This window comes from Electrophorus electricus, chromosome 14 (genome assembly GCF_013358815.1).
Source record: "Electrophorus electricus isolate fEleEle1 chromosome 14, fEleEle1.pri, whole genome shotgun sequence".
Classification (NCBI taxonomy): domain Eukaryota; kingdom Metazoa; phylum Chordata; class Actinopteri; order Gymnotiformes; family Gymnotidae; genus Electrophorus; species Electrophorus electricus.
In genome coordinates, this window is record NC_049548.1 from 15,944,694 (window position 1) to 15,968,778 (window position 24,085).

A 24,085-nucleotide genomic window follows, 5' to 3' on the forward strand; every position below is an offset into this window, starting at 1 on the left:
GGACAGCTTAGGGAGATTTACCATGAATCTCCACCGTAGCTGGAGGGTTGACAGGGGCTGTAGCTACAGATGCAGTGCTGTAGAACACAGGTTTCAACAGAGATATATGAAAGGTGGGGTTCATCCATTACCTTGAGGAAATCTGAACTTTGTATAACACAGGGTTGATCTGTTGGTGTACCTTGAACGGCCCAATGTAGTGGGGGCTGAGTTTCCTGCTGGGTAGTCTAAGCATCATATTACGAGGTGAGACCAAAACCCTCTGACCGGGTTGAAGTTGCAGGGTGGGAACTCGACAATTGGCCAACTCCAGCTGTTTGCGCAAGGCTCTCTGTAAATGGAAGTGAGCTTCCCATGTGCAAGAGTTTTGTTGTAACCACTGGTCCAACGCCTGTATGTCCGTGTGGGAATCATCCCATGGGAAAAAGACTGGTTGAAAACCAGAGACACACTGGAAAGGCATCAGCCAAGTGGAAGAGTGACTGAGACAGTACCGTGCATATTCTGCCAATGGGAGGTATTTGTGCCAGTTGGATTGTGAGGCACAATATTGACAAAGGAACCTTCCTACCTTGACCCATTCGACCTCACCATTAGACTGGGGATTATGACCTGAGGAGAGATGAACTGTTATGGCCAGTTTTCTACAAACCGGGAGAAGAACAAGGCCTACCTGGCTTGCCTTATGTTCAGACGCCGAGCAGACTTGAGGTATTCCAGGTTTTTGTGGTATGTATAAACCAAGAAGGGATGCTCAGCCCACTCCAACCAGTGTCTCTACTATTCCAGGGCTAGTTTGAAGGCGAGGATCTCTCACCTTCCTAATTTCTCTCGGTGGGTTGTGGTTTCCTTGAGTAGAATGTGCAAGAGTACAAACATGGTGGAGTGCCTTGTCTCTGGGACAAGACAGCTCCTATCCCCACTTCTGGTGTGTCTACCCCACGAAAAAGGGCAGAGAAGGGTCATGCTGGTGGAAAATAGGCACCAAAGTACAGGCTTCTTTCAAGTTTTGGAAACCCTGATTAGCAACCATAGTCCACTGAAGAACCATAGTTCTCAAGAACCTACTGCCTGGGTTCTTGAGAAGATCATTAAGGGGAGCAGAGATGGTACCAAACTCCTGTATGAACCTCCTATAAAAGTTGGCAAAACCCAAGAATCGCTGTAGTTCCTTGAAAGTGGAGGGATTAGGCCAATTCAAGATGGCAGACATTTTATACGGGTCCATGGACAGGATGCGTGACTTGATGATGCAACCAAGAAAAGTGACAGATTCATGGTGAAATTCACAATTCTCTGCTTTGGTGTGCAGGTGATGTTGTCTAAGATGTGTCAGGATGGCTATAACGTGTTCCACATGTTCTGCTTCTGACTGAGAAAATATAAGGAAATCATCAATATAAACAATCAGGAACTTGCCTACCATGTCCCAAAAGATTTCATCCATAAATGCCTGGAAAACAAAGGGGCTATTGGACAGACCATAAGGCAAGACTAAGTACTCATTGTGTCCATTGTGTCCAAGTGCTACACAGGTCTAATTTAGTGAATATTGTGGCTCCCAGCAGACATTCATGGGTGAGAGAAATTAGGGGAAGAGGGTAGGAGTACTGGTTCTGGGAATTTATGACAACTTAGTAGCAGTAGCTAAGGTCAAAAAAAAAAATAATTATGCCCACAATAATGAACTTTTTATAATAATTGCAATCTACTCCTGGTCTTGAAGACAGCAAAGAAAAATCAATATGATATTTGATCTTAACCTATATCCTACTCTCATAATTTTAATGTTAATGAACAGCTTGTGTGTCTTAAGGATGAAGGCCTTAATGATGCTTGCAAACCAGATTTTTGTTTGGATCTGAGTTCAGTTATTATGTAAAAAAAGATTAAATGAGTAATTTATAGCATTTTTTTATATATAATTTTAAATAGCAGTGCTCACCATCCACATTCATATACCACATTTCCACCATCTAATACCCTTTTTTCAACAGCTAAAAAAAAAAACTGTGGTTAGAACTACATGTTCTCGTGATGGCTATGAGAAGAAAAATCCAAAATATAATCACAAGAAAAGGAAAAGTGATAGGCATTACATTGTAAAATCATATTAAGATATAACCAATCACCAAATAATTGGAAAGTGACCAATCACAGCCCAGTCCAAAGCAATTAGCATGAGAGTGCGTTTGCAGAGTGATTCCTCCACCTAGACCTTAGTGCATCCAACCCACCTGAACAAATCCATTAATAATACTGTTAATAACACTGTTAATAAGTACTAAAAAGGTTAATAATACAGTTAAGACTTACTGCTAATGTTAACATTAACATGTTACAATGAATAAAAAGAAAGATAAAGTTACAACGGCACCGGCAACACCACTAACATCCCAGCACAAAGCAGTATATACTTGCAATCGATCAAATTAATTATCACCCTTCATGTACATTGGGCCATAATGCAAGAATGACAGTATAAACACAAGACTTTGCCACTAGTAATGATCAATCGTCTTAATTTTTTATATATATCACAAGGTGAACATGAAGGCCACTTAGGGTGCTCACTTCTCTGGCTGCTCCATATTTAAAAAAATATAGCTCAGTGGTTAAGGTACTTGACTTGTAATCAGAAGATTGCTGGTTGAATCCCCACCACTGCCACACTGCTACTGTTGGGCCCATGAGCAAGGCCCCTTAACCTGTCATAATTGTAAGTCGCTTTGGATAGAACTGTCAGCTAAATGCTGTAATGTAAAAGATGTAACCCTTTGGTGTGAGGTTCTGTCAGCAGTGGCTGTTTGTAGTGTAAAGCATGGCAGATACACAGCTTTGTCCCCTAATAAAAACACTGCATTTCTGTTGATCATCTTTCTTTCAGTCTTGAACTAACTAGTCCAGCTAAGTTTGGAAGGCAGAGTTTATGTTAATCCAATTTAAACTAGTTCATATTTCAAGTCACATGTAATAAAGGAGATCCTTAAAAGAAGTTGCTATTTTTATTTTGGTACGAGCAGACACTCTCAATGATCATGAAGAGATGAGTCTAATTTTTTGTCTGTCTGTTTTTTTGATGTGACATTGTGGCCTGGTAGCACAACTACATTTGCGGTTCCTTTAATAAATAGTAATTAAGAAGTTCATCAATCATGGTCCTTTTTTCAAGGCTTTCCTCTTTATTCAACTGATCTGTGGTCAGATAAGTCAATTTACCATAAGCCTGTGAAAGTAAGACTATGTGGAAACAGTTCTGATCCCCAGTCAGCTGCTGACACTGTGCAGCTGTCAGGCTCTGGGAGAAGAGATGAAGCCTAATGAAGACGTTAAAGAAGACTAAAGTGGGTAAAGCGCAGCAATTGTTCCACTTGTACAGTTCCCTTAATTAACCACGCACACTCTGCCTTCCGATTTTAGTCTCTGATAATGATGGCCAAAGGGGCTAGAGAGCATGACCTGTCACATCTGGCTTTCACAGAAATGTTCCACAGAGACTAGGCTATGCTGTGGTGTATTTCAGTTCTTCTCAGTTTTGTCAAAACATACTTAATGCAGTGGAAGTGCTCATCCTGGTGGGGGGGGGGGGGTTGGGAGCGAGCACGTCTAGGATCAAACAAACTAATGCTCAGTTCCGAATAACCCAACATTTAAGATGGAGACCAGTTACACTAATGGTAATTGATCAATAACACTATCACAGTGAGATGAAATCATGAACGATGCAAGGTCTGCACACAGCCCTGTTCACATCTCACTCTCTTCGTGTTTAAGTGAACAGAGGTACTACATGCAGGATAAGGCATGGTGGCATTATGCTTGATTGAAAGCCTTTGAAGAGTGAAGCGTATCATAACTGAGAGACAAAGTAGTGATTGAGAAGAAAGAGGATTGTGCAGTTAAAGAATAATGTCCAGCAAGTGTTTCTGAATTTTTGTGGGATAGAGGAATGTACGTCAACCGACAGCCATCAGAAAATAAAGATCCTTAAAATAGTAGCTGGAGGTTTGGTTGAGATGGTAGAGGATGGGTATATGAAGGGAGGCTTGCCTGAGGGACGTCCTGCTCTACCTATCCTTATAGACAGCTCCTGGGCTTCTACAGCTGGCCTTGCTGGATCCTCCATCTTCTCCTTTAGTCTGCCGTCGTGCACGTGGGCCATGGGTAAATGAGGGTCTGCCCCAACACCCTGTGAACAAACAAACCGCAGCATACACTGTCAGTAGGATAAAAAATAATCCTTGTTATTTCATATTAATTACAGTGAAATAATAAATATACAACAGCCATGTAATTATGGATTGCTGGGAGCGACAAAGGTAGCACTGATCATTAAACATTACCGACAGTGCCTACATACAGGGCAGCTGAGGCTTCATGAAGCTATGCCAGGAAAAAGCAGAATTCACTTGTCCAGAGCAAATAACATTTATCTGTATGTCTGTGTGTGGGAACTGAGCCCATGATATTGGTTTTTCCAAATCTGCTCCACCATGTGAGCTACAAGAGCATATTTACTGTATTCAAGAATGGTATTTAAAACATTATATACTAATATAACCAAAGCAACAAGATGAATATGGGCAATCCAGATGTGGTCATAAAACAGACAGAGCACAGGCAGAAGTACCAGAGGGCATATCCAGAAAAACGTATAAGAAAGGCAAAGTCTGAGACACGAAAAAGCTGACTGGAGAAACAATACCGTTCAGTATGCTAAGGAGAACCAGGACAATACTTCAAAAAGACTGCAAATGCGAAAGGAAAATCAGAAAGCCAGGAATGATGATCTAGGTAGATGATGCTGACAGGTGGGAGCAGGTTCTCCACCTGACTGGAGGGGAGGTGATGGGAAATGGTCATAGTAGCCAAGCTGATAGGTGACATGAAACAGGACTTGATTTCACACTGAATGTGTAAGTATAGGGGATCTGGACCATAAGAGAAATGTGTGTTTTTATATGTACATTAATATTCCAGAAACTATGAGAATTTTGGAGTATCCCATTCATGCACTGGCATACTTGTATTTTTTTTATGAAGTATGTCTCATTAGTGTTTTGTTTATTTAAGCAATGTGCAATCAGGAAAAGTCATTTGGATTTTTTCAGAATATGAAAACTTATTCGAAAAAAGGAGGATATTGCAGCATGTATCTCCTTACCCAGATTTCTGTTCCTTGTTACCTGCATACCTTTGGCTACACTGATGTAGTATATGTGTTATAGTGATACAGTGATATGATATAGTGTTATATAAAAAAAAAATCTAAACAATTTAAAGAATAATAGCAAATCTGGAGGCAACTATTAAATTCCTACATTAGTGAGTTATCAAAGAGCTTAATATACAGTTGCTTAATATACAGTGAAGAAAGCATCCCATGACATTAGATCACATTATTTAACGCTAAGCCTGACTCAATAGGGGCAAGTCTCATGGGGCTGGTGAAACATCAGGGTAAAAAACAGGAGGACCACTGACATTCTATAATTATGTGTAGGAGTTTCTGGATAACAGATTGCTATATGCTATGCAAAAACCTCAATTCCCAAATATCGGATATGACTCAGAAGTCTGTGGTCCTTAGTATTTCAAGAGACGTTTATTCTCCCTCATTTATTGAAAGGCTTCTGCAAGTACGTCATCAGTGGTTGTGGAGGAGAAAAGGATGTTTCAAAATTGACACAGCAAGAATGGCGAGGCTGAGTGAGTTAATTAACTTTACAGTACAAAGTTCAGTAGGCTTAATTTTACTTTAATACAAAAGTTAGCTTCAAGCTAACTCGTCTTTGTTGCAGCTCAGTTAGTTAGTTATCACATTTGCTGGGACTACAAGCCTACACAGAGACAAGGTGCCAGTGAGAGGAAAGACCATCGTCCATTGAAGAGAGGCAGGACAATCAGATATCTAGAGCCGTTTAAGCCGTCAGTACCGAATTAGGTGTTCCAACGTGAGACAAACTGCATCAAAGACAAGGTAAAGGAAGACTGTTTCTGGAGGAGCTGGAGGAGGAGCTGGAAGAGTAGCTGCACCCAGAATGGCTCACACTCAAGATGAGTCCTCCTCAGTCCGCAGGCTATAGCGATTTCAGCAGCTCTTGATGTGCACAAATTTCAGATAATCCTTGGCATATAGGCTGGAGAGAGGTAGAAAGAAACTGTTCTGGCAACAAGGGACCATTATTTACTGCTGGTCCTTTGATGTAAATCCTGAAGGACTAAGGGGAAATACACATTTTACCACAACATATTTTAAAACAAATGTCATTTTATTTGATTGAAAAGGGGGTTAAATGACAGAATTTATATGAGGTATTTTGTGAAGAAAATTATTTTTGTAGGCAAAAACATGTTTTATTGTGATGTTAATCCTTGCATGTAAAATGTTTAAAGAAAATTTCTAAGCAGACATTTGTTCTAAGAAAGGGCCAACAATGTTTTGTGAAGGTGACTGTCACCATAAGTCGACAAGAATTGTCATTTTTGTTAATAACAAGCCTATGTGAATTCTACTGAAAATGAGGCTGTGGTTACCATGTTACCATGTTAACAGTACCTGTGCTTTAATTAAATATTTGTATTTTCCATTAATTCCTGTCATTTCCTCTGCAATAATAAATCTCCCACTGATTAACATGCGTTCCAAAAGTATTCCTTGAGCCATTTCCCAGCTTATGCGCGCACACACACACACACACACACACACACACACACACAGACTCTTAATAGCTGCAGTGCTGTTAATGTACATGCACCCACTCAAGTAATTTTAATCCACCGCCCGCTATAATTGGCATGTCAATACATAAATGGTCTCTGGCTACTCTTAATTCAGTCACAACACTTTGACATATTTGAGTGTAGCTGAATCCAGTGCTGATCAGATTCTGTACAATATTTAAGAGGCTAATGAGCTCTAACAATACACAAGTGAAGCTAATGGAACAGCGAAAACGAAAACAAGGAAGCACGTGGATTCCAAAACTGACACGAGACAGGGTTGCCAAGAAGACCAGGATGTTATGGGTGGACCAACCTGACACAAACAATTCGAAAACATCAAACCTGCAAAAATAGCAGGAGTGGGCTTTAGAGACTACAGAAGATTGCTGAGTTCACAATGTGCTTAACAAGCAATGTGCTTAACAAACAAAACAGCATCTTTCTGTTTAAGGTGCCTTAAGAGATACAAATCTCAGATCTAATAAGCACCAAAACATGGAATTAGAGTCTGCAGCAACACCTAAGCCCAAAATGGGACAGTATGGCAGACTGAACAGTGAAATATTACAGACCAAACAGTAAATTACCACAGACTGAACAGACCGAACAGTGAATTACCGCAGACCGAACAGTGAAATACCACAGACTGAACAGATTGAACAGAGAATTACTGCAGACTGAACAAACCGACCAGTGAAATACCGCAGACCGAACAGTAACATACCACAGACTGTCGACAAGAGTTGTCTGTGAAATACCACAGACCAAACAGACCAAACAGTAAATGAACCACAGACTGAATAGACCAAACAGTGAATTACCACAGCCCGAACAGTGAAATACCACAGATTGAACAGTGAAATACTGCAGACCGAACAGCAAAATACCACAGACTGGACAGTGAATCTGTGGTAATTCACTGTCCAGTCTGTGGTATTTTCACTGGACAGTGAAATACCACAGACCAAACAGACTGAAGAGTAAATTATCACAGCCTGAACAGACCGAACAGTAAAATACTACAGACTGAACAGTAAAATACCACAGATTGAACAGACTGTACAATGAAATACTGCAGAACGAACAGTAAAATACCACAGTCTGGACAGTGAAATTCCACAGTCTGAACAGTGAAATACCACAGACTGAACAGTGAAATACCACAGCCTGAACAGTGAAATACCACAGACCGGACAGTGAAATACCACAGCCTGAACAGTGAAATACCGCAGACCGCACAGCAAAATAACACAGACTGGACAGTGAATTACCACAGACTGAACAGTGAAATACCACAGACCAAACAGACTGAAGAGTAAATTATCACACCCTGAACAGACTGAACAGTAAAATACTACAGACTGAACAGTGAAATACCACAGACTGAACAGACTGTACAATGAAATACTGCAGACCGAACAGTAAAATACCACAGTCTGGACAGTGAAATTCCACAGCTTGAACAGTGAAATACTGTAGACAGAACAGTGAAATACCACAGACCAAACAGTGAAATACCACAGACTGAACAATAAAATACCACAGACTGAACAGACCAAACAGTGAAATACCACAGACCGAACAATAAAATACCACAGACTGAACAGACCAAACAGTGAAATACCACAGACCAAACAGTGAAATACCACAGATTGAACAGTAAAATACTACAGACTGAACGGAACGAACAGTGAATTACCACAGATCGAACCGTGAAATACTGCAGACTGAACAGTGAAATACCACAGACTGAATGACTGATGGAGAGATCTAGAACTGCTGCCACAGCCAAGCCCACTGCATCATCGATGATATTCCTCTTCATGGGTGCACGCTGTTTCTCCCGCTGCACTCTGGTAAGATGGACCAGAGCGTCTGACCCCTTTCCACCAAATTATGCAAGAGCTGCTAATAATACTGACAAGTCCACATTACACAAATGAAATCCTACTAGTACTAATATAACTAAGGGAGGGATATAATTATAAATTGTGATTGAAAAATAAGAAATGCATCTTTTTACATGACATGAGATATATATATATATATATATATATATATATATATATATATATATATATATATATATATATATATATATATATATATAATACAATATCTAATTGTTATCAAATATGGTTAGTTATCTGGTTAGTTATCTATCAAAGAAACCTCTTTAAAATACAAATGTAATTGACATCAAACAAGTAATCCTTTATTAGATACCTGTACAAGGTGATAAAGTATAAGGTGACAAAGTTCTTTGTGTGTCCAATGCAGTGCTAATGATGAAATTGAGAGTGAGAAAAACAAAGGTGTAAATATCATTTTAGTGATATCATTTTAGTCTGAGCTTTAGTCAGACAGCAAAATAGAATATTATGCTTTATCTCATCTTTAAAACAAGAGCAACAGTCACAATCCATGACAAAATAAACATTTTCATGCCAAACACAGCTTTGCCAGTCAGTCAATAATAAGAGGCTGCCATGACATCAAACCATGCCTGAAACGTCTCTCTAAATAGCCTCATACGTCTCTTCCAGGCCCGTGCTGTGCTCCTGAATGAAAGGAAGAACCATGGTAATCTCGGGCAAACATCTGAGAATGAGGGTGACGCCGGCTCACGGCGTGATGCACAAGCAAAACAACAGAAAGTTCTCCAGAATGACTGCAGCTGATGGTCCACTGAGAGTGAAGCATGAACTCTGATGAAGCCAGGAGCTTAGAGAATGGCTATGTCTGCATCCTGCTGATGTGTCATGAACGTTAATGACAATGTTAGTGAATAAATGCACATGGTTCATGTGTCATGAATGTTAGTGATATTGTTAGTGAATAAATGCACACAGCTGATGTTTCATGAATGTTAGTGATCATGTTAGTGAATAAATGCGCACGGCTCATCTGTCATGAATGTTAGCGATAATGGTGAATAAATGCACACTGCACGTGTCATGTACATAATGTAGGTGATAATGTTAGTGAATAAATGCACACTGCTTATGTGTCATGCATAATGTTGATGACAATGTTATTGAATAAATGCACACTGTTCATGGGTTGTGTGCATAGATGTTAGTGAGTAAATGTGAACACATCGCTTGAGATCCAATAGTTCACAACATTTTTCCCCATTCTGACTGTAGCCATGGTAAATGTTGCAGGTATATGAGTATGCTCATGAATACTGAGTTATTACTGTGTGTGTTGGGAAGGGTGGTTCTGTATGTGTGCGTGCGCATGTCAGTAAAGGATGTCAGTATTGCTGCTTTGGGTCCTCCTACTCATCCAAAATGTAAGCCCTCTACCGCTCATAACAAACACTGGTGATGAGTAGCCCTGAAAGGAATAATGAAATGTGTGTGTATGCATATGCCTTTTTTTATTAGGATGAACTTTGGATGTAGAAAAATAATAACCATCGCAGTCTGTAGCAGTCTGGTGAAAAAGCTGTTTATTTTAAATGTAATTAACAGACTCAAAATTATGCAAGCATAAAAGCAATATAAGAAACATTTTTTTTTACATTTATTTTTAGCTATGTCCATTCAAGAATATCTTTCTCAATAGTTCTTCCTGATATGAAATGCTATTACACCAGTAATTTCTTTTAACTGGGAGCTCTTCATGTAATATGGAACAGCTAATAGGTGTCTTTTAGTTTTGGGAGACCAGCTTGCATTTGTGTCATAGCTTATGTGCTGGTACAAATTTATTTTGCTGCTACTTCTTTTGCAAGTGAGTTTTGACATACCTTACACTTCACATTATTCTGACTTGTCAAATCCAAACCAATTTGTTTAGTTTCCCGACTCAGCATCATGGTTTTGTTTTCACTTTTGTTTCATTTTGGTCTCATGTTTTATGCCCTTCACTATTCGCACCCGTATCCCTTTCCCACCTTATCTACCCGTGGGCTCCTGTCTTGTGTTGTTAGTCATTGTTGTACCCTCCATATCACTTTGTTTTATTAGGTTTTTTGGCTACATGTCTTTGTTTTACCTTTATCAGACTATGCACAGACTATGTACTATATTACAAGTAATGAGAATGCATTTGCCCTAAATAAACATTGCTCATCACTGCATATATATCTATCAACTCACTTTAACTCACAAATCACTAAAATGATATTTCCACTTTGTTTTTTTTTTTACCAATACAGTGTGCCACATTTTGAAAATACACAGTGCTATGGTATGCTTGCTTGCATATATGGCTCTCTTTTTTTGGTAATTATCTCATATACCACATTACATCTAATCAGACACACATTAAGCCTTTCTCTCTGTGAAATGTGATTCTGCATTTTTGTTTTCTAGGATCATGTCTAATCTGAATTCAAAACAAAACAAAACAAAACAAAATGGAACACAACGGGACCCAATCAAACTGAAACACCCCTACTGAAATGACATCATCATGGCTCTGATAAACTAACTGCATGATGCCTTGATGAGCTATAGCTTGATAAGGTACAACAAGCTTGTGTGTGTGTACGAGTGTATGCATGCATGTATGGTCATCAGTGCATGTGTGTGTGTTTGTGTGTGTGCGTGTGTGTGTGTGTGTATGTGTGTGTATGTGTGTTCATCTCTGGACACGTTTCATTATCATGTGTACCAGGGCATACTTTGAGTTATTGCTCGTGACAATCTTAATCAATCCCAGTCACCTGGTTGTAAACAGGATTTATGGCCTAAATACACATTGCTGGTACATCATCCCTGATTGGGCTTATCAGTGTTTTACAGTCCAATCAGCAACAAACAGGCCTCAGGAGAGACAGGCGGTTCTTTTGGCATAAAGCGGCACCACCCACCACCACTGACCAACTTGTGTCTCTGTCCCAACAGCCAATAGCCTCCACATACTCCGTCATTGGAAAAGGTGCTTTTGGAACAGACAGGCTTCACTGTGACAGGAAGGAAGACTAGCTCTGCTACTAAAGTCTTCTGTCTGGGAAAAGGAGGCCCTTCAGATGGCTAAGGCAGAAGTGCACAGGCAAGCTAAGGGCCAGAGAACACTGATGTGGATGGAGGACAACAGGGCTGTCACTTTTCTCCCGTGGGCAAGAGAAGGCACGGACATGGAGTGACAGTCTTGAAAGGCTCCTGTAGAAACCCAAGGAGAGGCAGAACTGTCCTCTACTGTGCCCTACCTTAGCTGTTTCACCCAAATGCTTCTCATGTCCATTATGGTATGACTGTAAGACAGGCTCACGCCACTGTCTAATGACACAGGTTCCAGTACAATAGTGGGGTTGGAATGAAAGCACGCCTCCATATTCAGCCCTAATTAAGATGTCCACTTAATGCCCTATCCATTTATGCCCCTTAATGAGCAGGGAAGGTTGCAGCTGGGTCCTCAATGGTCAGGCTGATGTGAATCAGTTATGTGTGTGTGAGTGCATGTGTGCATGTCCATGTGTGTGTGCTTTCAACACTGATGAGCAGTTCTAAAGGCTGACCCATGTTAATGGCTAAGCACTAGGAGTAAAATTCTGCTGTGACCATTATTTGGGTCACTGAGATGTCAGACTGTTCTACCAACCCCAGAAAGAACTTGAGCAGAGAACAGGCCCACAGACCAAATTCAACAACAAATTCAAATATGGAAGCAGGAAATATTTCCCACTGTGTGAGCATGAACCCAACACGGGCATGCAGAACTGTTTAGCCAATCACGAGTCTCCCCGTCATCACGCCTTGGTCCTGCTTTCTGTAACTGTCATTTCATCGTTCTGCAGCTTCAGATATCTGATACAGTTCCTCCCTCGTCCCAACATTATGTCAACACGGCCACAAAGATGAGATTCTTGCCATATTGCGTCCCAGAAAATCTCCTGGCACCTCAGCGGGAGTTAACAGGAGGCCATTTGGAGACATCAGGGTACAGCATGCAACATTGCATTTCCACTCACCCTTTTAGTCAATGAGTCAAACGAGGGCTCTGTTGCCACAGTCTCTCTCAGCCATCTCTCTCATGGACCATTACAGACCACGATGCCCCATGTATTTCAGGCTCCGTGTCTCACTGACTGATGCCTCCAGGCTTTTTCTGTTTTTCTTCCCTTCCCTAAACCCTCCCAGGCTCTCCGACAAGGTCTCCTGGGGCCATGGGGATATATCCAACGTCTGCCCTGCGTTACAGTGTTCTCAGCCTCTGTAGTACAGCAATGCTGCTTATTTGTGCACTAAATATTGCTGTGGAAGTGTGAAAATCAATGAGCACTGAAAAACTCTCATCTCTTACTAACCTTAGCTATATCTCACAAAGCCTAGCTGGATTTTCCATCCGTTTTTTCAAGCATGTCAAAGCCTTTCCATTGCTTGTTCCATTACGCCATCTCATAAACTGTCGTGCTGATGCTCACTCATTCCATCCGCAGAAGAGATGATGATGGTGATGGCATGGGAAAATGCGATTGCCATGACACGGTGGGGGCTCAGCACCCAGTTGTCAGAGGTTGCAGAGCTCCCAGTCAGATCACAGAGCACCCAGTCAGCTAGCAGGCTGATTGAGAGAGGCAATCAGGGCAGGCCCAACCCATCTGCAGTGTGTGTGTGTGGGGGGGGGGGGGGGGGGGGTATGTGAGTCACTTTTAAATAAAAACATTTTAAAAACAGTATGCAAAGCCAGTCTCAGAGAAAGGGCTGAAATTACACGCATTGGCTACTAATGCATTTTAACTCTTCTACATGCTGTGTAAGTCATTAAAAGAATATTAATATTTTAATAAATATTTGTCATCATCACTCTGATCATGTGTGACAGAAACACTGGCTAGGAAACACCGGTATACTGCCACAATAATTATGCCCTCCAAGGAAAAAACGATTAATAAGGATGAACTTGAACAGATGCCACAGCTATTTGAGTTTGCAGTCTCTACTTTCCATAAAAGGAACCAACATTTCCCAAAGTGCCATGTCAAATGGTAATGGCAAACAGGGTTTCCCACATTAATTATTACCAATGGAAGATACAGCTACCCGAAAATAAACCAAGTGGGGTTGACAGGTCAACAAGAGAGAGAAAAGAGGGGGGGTGGACATCCTAAGGGTACCTCTTCACTGAATCATCATCGCTGTGTATCTTAGATAAAAGTGGCTTAATTCACATCTACATTGGCTAAAAGAACAGCAGGTGTTTACACATTTCTGCTAATGATGGAATGGGTCATTGTTAAGAACAGGAACGAAGGGATCCAGATTTTAACTCCCCTTTAACTCTGGTGTGAGCTGTTGTGAGGAATGCAAGGTTGTGAATAAAAAACAGATACAATTTTAAGTGTCATTCATGCAGTTTCAGATAATTACAAAATTCTCTCTATAATGACATGCAGAAAAGTCCTTGCTAGCTAGTGGGTGATCTGTTATTTTCATGTCTTAGCTATCAGTAATGGCTGCAAAGATTTAGCCAGGGCTATGTTACTGGGTGTACAATTAAATGTCTGCCATTTTAAATGCAAAGGGAGAAATTTTTTTTATAATTTGACAACTTTATGCATAATGAGCCCTAGCCACACCCCTTTAATAACCTCTACAGGGGTGCAACTTCCTGGTAATCACATTAGCATGCAAATGCATGCACTAAAGAAAGTTAAATACCCAAATGGATGCAATGTGCACCTTTTGAATGCCATTACTTTGAGCATTTATATGTTTCTATGAACTGAAAAGCCACATATGACTGAAAACGGGATCAGTAATGTCTGCTTTAAGAACACAGCTTTGCTATCAGCCAGACATATTAACAGCTGCACCAAAACGATAAAGGTCAAACAAGCAATTAAACAGAGAAACAAATGGCACAAACACACAGAGAGAGACAAAGAGCAGGAGAGAGAGACAGATATTTAGAGAGAGCGCAAGAGAGTGAGACTGATAGTACAACTTATAAGAAGAGAGAACATGACTGATGCTCAGGCTTAACACTGATGAAGATTATTAACATAAAGGCTTGGTTAAGGACACTGCGCTGTGCTTGACTATCATTCCCTGGCCTATAAATATTACACACACTTCACAACACCTTACAAACATAATACTATTAGCCTGATGGGGGGGAAAAAAACAAAAATCATCCCTGCATATGGGGAAGAGACACTTATCCTGCACTGATCTCTGATCTCAGCTAATCAGCAGACTCTCTCTGGAAGCTGATGTCTTCCATTAGTCAGGTGTCTGCCTGTGAAATATCAGCGCCAGGCATCAAGAAGACGGCAGAAGAACGGAGAGGTGAGATAAACACTGGGGCAGTCCTGTTCATGTTCTTCTAACCGAGAAACCCATTAATCACTGCCATCCGCCTCAGATCGTGGATGTCGGAAAACAAGCACCACCCTCGTGTGGCGCCAGGCATTGGGGGGACCACGGGATCACGGTCATGTGGCGCAAAAGCCAGCGCAAGCGACAAAGCTCATCAAGTGAACACGAGCCAGGTGCAAATAAAACGTGCAGACGCACACATTAGAAAGGAGGCAACCTGGAACAGGCCAGGGGTGATCACCCAGTACAGAAAGAGAGCGACAGAATGCAGAAGAGCAAGTGAGAGTGAGACATAATGAGAGAGAGTGAAAGGGAGGAGAGAGAGAGAGAAAGAAAAGAGAATGAGAGGGAAAGAGAACAAGAGAGTGAGACACCTACACGGGGGAAAGGAAGAACAGACAATATTATTAGGAACCTGGTCAATAAATACCAAACTACCACAACTTAAGTGTAACTACACATTCTGTCATGAAAGCTATCAAATTTACGTACTGTTCAAGATGAAGTAAAATAAAACTGAAATAAATTCTCAAAAAATTGAGAAAAAAATTGAGTCACATGGTATGGCCTGCCAAATGGAGGGGAATTTACGTTTCTTGCCACGCCCTCCATGATGGCACGCACCTGCACGGGGTTAACGTTGAGTGTATGTCCCTGTCAGTGTGGGCCTCATGGTCGGTCATTGTTAGTGTCAGTGTAGAATGTTAGTGTCAATGAGTATGTAGCCACTGTTAGTGTAAACCAGTGTTTGTATCATTTTATGTTGTCGTTGTTACTGTTTATACTGTTTGTGTATTCCTGTCCATTAGTGTTATTATGCGTGAGGCCACGAGTGTTCTTCATGTTTTATGTTATTAAATATTTCACATAGTCAAGGGATTCTGTGCGTCCTGCTCAACGGCCTGCGACACTCGGGCCGTTACAGCACACATGCTCCCAAACAAGTCACAGATACACCACTCATCCACCCACAAACCCACTTGCATGCTTCACTTGAATTCATACACATCAGAATTTAATTTGGGGGAAAAATAAGCTCTGGATTTATAATTACAAAGAGAAGCAAAAAATACATAATAAAAGTCATATTGCCCTGAACATCATTATGAAGTGTTGGCATACTTTTTCACAAGCAGAACATTTACATGTTACAGATTTAATGCATAGTTACTTGTCACCTTTAATGATTCATCTCATTAAGAACACAGACTGTTGCATGCACGCACGCACAAAACAGTGTCCACTTGCATCATCACCCACTGATAAGAGAATCAAAGACTATAGTTCCATGTAAGGAGAAGAACAGCACCTATAAACTGACCTTCTGAAACATGAACGTTGGGGCTTTTGACCATAGGCATAATTTACACTGGGAAAGCTGGGAACATTTTCCCACCACTTTGAGAAATGGCTGGTTTTGTCGCCACCACTTCTTGAAACTGTACTCCAAAATTATTAGTCCTTGCTTCATTTACTAAATAATAGTTTCCTAAAAACAGGAATCAGAAAATGTTCGTGCTTATCTTTTGTAAAATGATGCTGGAATGATTAATGCGGCACAGCTGACATTTCGTGAAATGAAACAATTTTCAAAATAAACAGAAAACAATTGTATTACAAATGTGTTTTAAACCATAACGCTGATACTTCTCGCATTGTTCAACACCCATAGAATGATTTCTCATCCGTGAACGCATACCTGAGGACAGTTGAGTGGCAGCTGGACTGAATGCAACACCCGGTCCGCATTCTTCAAATGAAAGTTACACCTTATGCTTTTCATCATCAGACTATGAACTGTAATAAGCTACAGTAATAGTCCCTTAGTAGAAACTACTCTAATATATTTATAGCAAGAGGTGCTGATACCTGCTTTAAACAGGCTTAATTCATTTTCCAATGACCTATTTAGAAGAACTTCACAGATACTGTAAAAAATTCAGATGACCTTTATGTATGTACTCCCTTCAAAAAAATAAAAAATAAATAAAACAAATAAACACATATATTCCCAAAACAACAAAAAAAAACAGGAGAGGCCTTTTAAACTGTCATGAAGTGTTGAACCAACAGATTCCAGGCCAACAAGCACGAGGGAGACTGGAGCGAATGAACTGAAAGCTATTCAAAAGAAAAGCGACTGATGACATCGCAAATAGTGCAGAAAACAAGGGCCATAGGAGCAAGTAAAATAGTATATACTTCACGAATGAGGGGACAAGGAGTCAACATGCATGGCACTTGAGTGAGCGTTTATTTTCCCATGGCCAGGGAATGCTAAGGCATATACAGAAATAAGCACGCGGGACCACAGGCTGGAATTCAGCTGCTCTTACATTAACGATGGCTCCCACTCTCTCCCTGTGGGAATGGAGAAGTCATTAGAAGTCAAGAACAGGGCTTCTGTGCGCCAGAGCAGGATGCTGGGCTCTACTGACTGGCTCACTCTAGATCAAGCACGACCCCTTTACCAGAAAGCCAGAGTAGTATTACAATCTGACTCATCAGGTTTATGCAAAGAAAATGTAAAAATTGTATAACAAATTATAATAATATTTAAATTATAAATTATAATGATTATAAATGCTTTTCTCAGAGGTTCAGTGTCATCATCACAGCATGACTATTTGAAATGGTCTAAATGCTCTCATTTTTATAAGAAAGATATTACAGAATGAGTAAACTATTAAATTACATGATTAAGAAATAACTAATTTCCATAAATTGTTGAAAGGTACTACATATATCATATTATGCTATGTTAGTCATATTCAAAGTCATTAAGGGAGCTAAGGGAAAGTTAAGGGAGAAGGCAGCGTACAAAGCAAAAACCACAGCCACCGAAATCAACCATCACCGAAATCAACCTTAGCCAGCTGCCAGGGTAGGTGTGGGTTTACAGGGTCAAAAGTAGGCATCTTTGGCAATCGACCTTTTATGACAGGAGTGGCAGGTCAGAAGAAAGAGGCAGAAGTGCCAACTGAACAAGGCCCCTAATCTGATATTTTGCCCAAATACTTCGTGCAACAATAGAGGTCACATCAATGTCGCAATGTACTGTTGTAAAATAACCATGAACTATTAACTATGAGGGACACTTTGTTGGACGACATATGTCGGAATTTGGATTTACACTGGAACTTGATCCTGACTGTCTGTATATCATTGGCACAGAATGACACAGTCTGATTGGCTGAAAGTGAATTGGTATTTGAGGCTATTTGATAACAGAATAATAACAGAAAACTGACTAATATGCAAGGTTTTATTTCATTGCACTACTGGTACAGAAAACATTTACTTGGAAAGGACAGTTACACTTCCATCATTCTTTTTTTTTAAATTAAGAAATATCTAAATGCTTATTGATCATTCACACATACAAGAGACTCTCCCCTGATAGTTTTACTAAATGTCCATTATGCTGACAAAACTAGAAGCATACAGATTTCAGATGGTAATGGCTCTATCATGGTGATTATTACACAGGCATTGTAGATTTTGTTTGTTGATATTGTTGATATATGTAATGCTGACAAAATAACCCATGTCTCATCATATAACAAATACCACTTTATTTAAAAGACTCCATACTGCATATGTGTGTTTCAGTTCTTGTCCTGCAGGGGTCTCTGTAGGTACCCTGTCTGTGTGACTGCAGGCATACTAGGGTCCTTATGGACAAGACTCCATCCAGCAAGGTCACTGAAGTCTCCCTGTTCCACGTCGCCCTGCTCTAACCTGGTCACATTCGTCCTCGATGGCTGGAGGCTGAGCAGGCTGCCTTCCACCCATGTCAGCTCAGAGGCCCCCAGAGATGAGTGTGCCCCGGTCCTCCAACACCCCAGGTTCTTGGGCCTGGCCCAGGTCTATTACCCACAGCAGGCAGGCTGTGTGTCTATCATTACAGTGCACATGAATGAAACATGAAAACCGCCAATTTGATATAACTAAAAATGTTTGCATTAAATCTGACTTGATGTTTACAAAGGCATGCGGACATCAAAGTCACAGCAAGATTGCAAACAATGCGTTTACATGAACACGGCTTTATGCCAAGTACCCCATCTTGACTACCATGTTACATTTCTTTATTAGTGGGATAATTACTTTTCTATGAAGTTCATCAGATAAATCCTCACTTTACTGACCCATCAATCAAATGATCGCTAAACACGATACGAATTATATTACTGCAACACCATTTCACACCATGACAGGATTTATAATATTACTGTAATACCATTTATCAATAAGACGGAAATTAAATTACTTTAATTTCTTGGCACCAGGAAAAAACCTATAACAAGTATCACATACCTTAAAGTTAAGGATTAGATTGCTTTTTGCACTGGGGTTTTCACAAATGTCTTATTTCACCAACTGTACCTGCGCTTAGCAAATTGCTAGCATTTACATTCAAAAGTTGGCTTTCTGGTAACCACCCTTCCAGCTGCTTGCTGGCATAAAGTGAGGTCGGGTGTTAACTTTGGACACTGGCTGATCGTGAGTGCCAGCCGTCTGCATCTCCACTGGGACCTGTGGATCATGTTTTTGCTTGTTGTTCATGCTCTTTGCCATTTCTTCTTAATTATCGTCATAGCAACAGAAATAGGTCATTACTACTTTAAAGCCACAGTCTACTTCATGACGGTCTACCTCCTGTTTATTTCATTTGATGACCCCATAGTGATTAATAAGTATGAGCATTTTGAAAAGGTCACCTTTACTGAAACAGGACATCAGAAATGAATGCCAAAATGCCAATATTTTACCCACATTTTTAAAATCCTTTTTTAGTCCCATATTAAGTACAACATAAAGCATTTCTAAAGCTGAGATTTTTTCATTACCTCAATTTGCTCATCGTTTCTCAACAGGGCCAAATGTTCCAGAGGTGACGTGTTTCTTTTTAGTAATGTTATTGGTTAAAGTGTCATTACAGATACTCAATTTCAAGTAAGGCTACTGACAAGTCCATCTCCTGGTAGAAAGCCAGAAGATTCTGATTCAGCTCATGCTCCAGTGCTAAATTCATGTTTGCAGCAGGACTACAGTGTAGATCTGTGTGCCCTGCTCAAACACACCTGATTCACCAACTCTCTGCAAAACTCTGCTAGTCAGAGGTTTTAGAGATATGCTATATGCTAATCTTTGGCGCAGGTGATAATCTAGGAAAATTCATAATATTCCTTAAAGTAATTCATATAATGTCAAAAACTACCTCATAGTATTACCCTAATAACTCACTTTTCCTTCAAAATTATAAAAATTGAAATTTTTCCACTAATTTCTGAAGTAATTTTAAAGACGCTACTGTGCTTAAACTGCCATGTATTGTGTGATTATGTGCACATCTTCACATGGAAATGAATGCTGCAAAAAAAAGAAAAGGTGGCCAGGAGGGTTCGGTATTCTCACAGCCATCAAAATGACACTAGACGAAAAACAAAATACGTGTGAATATGTGCAGCTCGCAAGCCAAGTGTCACTAGTGCAGAGAATAATTAGTAGGGTGAGAGGACTCTAAGATGATTCTAAGTACATGATTAGAGATGCAAGATGTGTGAAGAGATGACACCACTAAGAAGTCGTGGTTAACAATTGCCTTCCTCTGCCATTTTTTTCAATGTTGCTGCCAAGGCAATCATTAACATTATCATGGGTGTATACAAAAAGAAGCACCTGCCAGTTTACATACTTCTAGAGATCTTGGAGAAAGTACATACCCAAATGTGTATTCCTAACTTTAACCTTGTTGATTTAGCAAGGCTGTTTCATCTAATTAGACAGATTAAACATGAGTTTCTGTAAGTACTTAACAATAAACAGGGGCAGTGGTAGCTCAGTGGTTAAGGTACTTGACTAGTAATCAGAAGGGTACCAGTTTAAGCCCCACCACTGCTAAATTGCCACTGTTGGGCCCCTGAGCAAGACTCTTAACCCTCAGTTGCTCAAGTTGTACTCAGTCATAATTGTAAGTCACTTTGGATAAAAGTGTCAGCTAAATGCCATTAATGTAAACAGTAAAAAGAGTGCATATTGTTTAGGTCACGTCATGCTGTATTTTTTTCTTTTTTATACACCAGTTTTAGCACACACACGTTTATGCAGAAACACTAAGCAACACGCCTACTTGCTCCTACTTGCATTAGTCATGATTTAGCAATGTCATATGTAAACTCACATGCACGAACCCTCCAAACAAGTTGGTTTAAAGCAAAAATGGAAACAAATCCTTTTGAGGATGCCAAATTTGAGGCACGAACTGCATAAACACCACCAAAAAAAGGTGAAAATTTCCCACTCTTTTAATTGGCATTAGCCACTTAGAGACAGAAGGTCCCCTGCATAGTAGTCTTATGAACACAACACAAAATCAAAACAGTTTCATACCTTATCTTTCTACAGGTTAAGTCTACCTCACACACACAAAAACAAATGCATATTAATTGGCTCACCACAACTAGGTGCACAGTCACTCACTGAAAACATCTTTTCTTAGCACAATGCCTGTAACACGCTTCTGATGAACAGCAACAATCTCTTCGAGTGTCTGTAAGCCGCACTTCCTGCAAACTTTAGTATTCCATGTGCTTACTACATGGTGAATGTTAACATGGTCATACACACAGGTACATTCAAATGATGCGTCAGCACAATTTCAGTCCATACTTTCAGCAATTCTCTGCTCTTCTCTCTGGAACCCCCCCCCCCCCCCCCCCCAAAGGTTGTTCTCTCACATATTCTCTGTACCATGTTCTCTGACATGGTAGTGGGGTTCAGTCAACATGACATGGTAGTGAGGATCAGGCAGCATGACATGGCAGTGGGGATCAGTTAGCCTGACATGGTAGGGCATAATGCTATCAGGTTTTATTTACTAACACCAACACTGGCATACTGGAGCATGTAAATGCACAGAAAAACATAAAGAAATGTAAAGAAATTTAAATACGTTTGAAGCAGAAATAATTAGTAGCAGCATTTTTTTGCCATAAAAAAACTATCCAGCTGTTGGATAACAAAGAGCACCATGACACATAAAATACTAATCCTGTGGCTATATGAGAGAGTGAGTGCGAGGGAGATGTTTTCGCTTTCAGTCACTTATATTGGGATGAGATACAGCTGGCCAACAAAACTGCAAAAAATAAAAACATGGACAAGTGGTGTGTTTGCACGTGTGTATGCCTAAGTGTGCTTTTCACCCAAAATACACACTGAAATTATCATCAAAGTTTTTCTATCTAGCAGCTCTCAACTTTTAAACCTAAAGTTATCAGATGTTGTAAACATTTACAGCACTTGGCAGACAAAGTTATTCTCACCAACTTACATATATGTATCATTTATCATATTCAACAGCATATGTGCTGGTACAGAATTAAACCCTTGACCTTGGTCTTGCTAGCATCTTGCTGTCACAATTTAAGTCTCTCTCAAGGTGCATTAACCTGGTTGCCCAGTGTTCATCACTAATAATCTCATACTGCTATTTGTGCATGTATCCACGCATGCTCTGCTCCACACAGAATGGTCCCACAATTTGCAGAATCCACCCAAGTTCTTAGTTCTTTTAAGGTAAAAACCTGAATACTGTTCAGTTCTCCCACACTGGCTGCCTCACCTCCAGGCTGCACGACTCATTCACATGCATGTATGTTTGGCGGGGGAACTGATACCACTGCACAAGTCAGTGGATGGAAAAGCTGATTACAGATACATTAGAATTGTCTTTTGCCATCTGCTACAGAGGGAGGCGGTTGTCATGGCACTTGTTGCCGCGAGCTTGTCGTCAAGTGAGACTCACCCGAGCCATCTATGGCCAAGTGGGGACGAAATTGAACATGGCAGTGCAAACGTGAACTAGAAACATGATGAGTAAAAAGTGGCAAGATAGTCTGGATAGATATACACTTGCAGGAAAACATGCACAATTGCATACATGCACACATGCGCACATAGACACATCCTCCGCCACCTCCTGGACTGCTGGGATTGGGTTAAAGGCTACATCTGTGAGGAGCTCTAATGGAATCTAAATCTTTCATGAACTAGCTGTCTCTGTACACACTCCGCCCAAGTGTTTTAGGGCCACCTGCAGATGTGGAGCATGGAATGTAAGCACTCCTATAAGAGGTCTAGGGAAGGGTTGGGTGCAGAAGCCTGCCGTGAGGGAGAACCGCCAAGATGTCTAAAGTGAGTGAACCTTGGCCCTACACGACTCCTCGCCAGACACCAGGCACATGATTGCTGGCGAAGGTCTGCAGATGAAATCCAACAGTACTTCTCGGAAGCCCCTCACTGCTCCATCTATTAGCAGCCCAACCACCCCCTGCAGATAAGGGTAATGAGAGTGAGCAGAGGGAGGACTTCTTAGGCACTGCAGATACAGGCCAGGGCACTCTGGGCAGGTGGGCTCTACATCTCACCTACACAGACAAACAGGCATGAAGCCAATGGTGGTCATGTCTGAGGGCCAGGGGGGAGCCTGCCGGGCTAGAACCAATTCAAACCAATGTTCCCTGCTCTTGCATGGAGTGCATGCATTAATACTGCCAAGGTTGTCAAACCACAATGAAAGTAACGTACAGCGATGAATGTGAAACATGATGGAGCCCTCATTATTCAGCCCTTATACAGAAAATATGCAGCTTGCTCAGGCTGAAAACAATTCTTCATTTAATATCTTTATCATTCAAAAAGAGGCACATAAACTATGGATGATCCAGATTTAAGAGTTCTGAGTCAACTCAATTTCATGCAGCAGAGAATCGACAGCTCTGTTGTAATAATTTATTTATAATAAACCATTTCCAATTCTCAGCCCAACTGTGTGTTTAAACTTCTGACGTGTTAGTCCAGGAGAGGTGAGCAGATCGAAGAGAAGCAGAGCCCTTGACAGGGCAAAACCATTACCACTGCTATCCTGACGATACTGGAATGGAGTTCTGCTATGGACGGCTGTAGGGTGCATATGAGTATATGAGATTCTAGATGTGAGTTTTAAACAAAACTTTAACCTTTGGCCTTTGCACTGTCCAATAAAATGGCTGAAAGTTGTGAAAGTATTAATTGAA

The 24,085-nt window shown here is 40.6% G+C and overlaps 1 protein-coding gene across 5 annotated transcripts in view; it reads right to left on the reverse strand.

Moving 5' to 3' along the window:
* Positions 1-24,085, reverse strand: part of LOC113574282 (zinc transporter ZIP11) — an 87,118-nt gene that overhangs the window by 36,531 nt on the left and 26,502 nt on the right. For 4 of the 5 annotated variants that reach the window (XM_027005079.2, XM_027005080.2, XM_027005076.2 and 1 more), the window contains one exon: positions 4,051-4,189. In XM_027005079.2, the coding sequence (XP_026860880.1) occupies positions 4,051-4,189 (139 nt within the window). The remainder of the gene's footprint in view (positions 1-4,050; positions 4,190-24,085) is intronic. The other variant, XM_027005078.2, reaches the window with a different exon arrangement.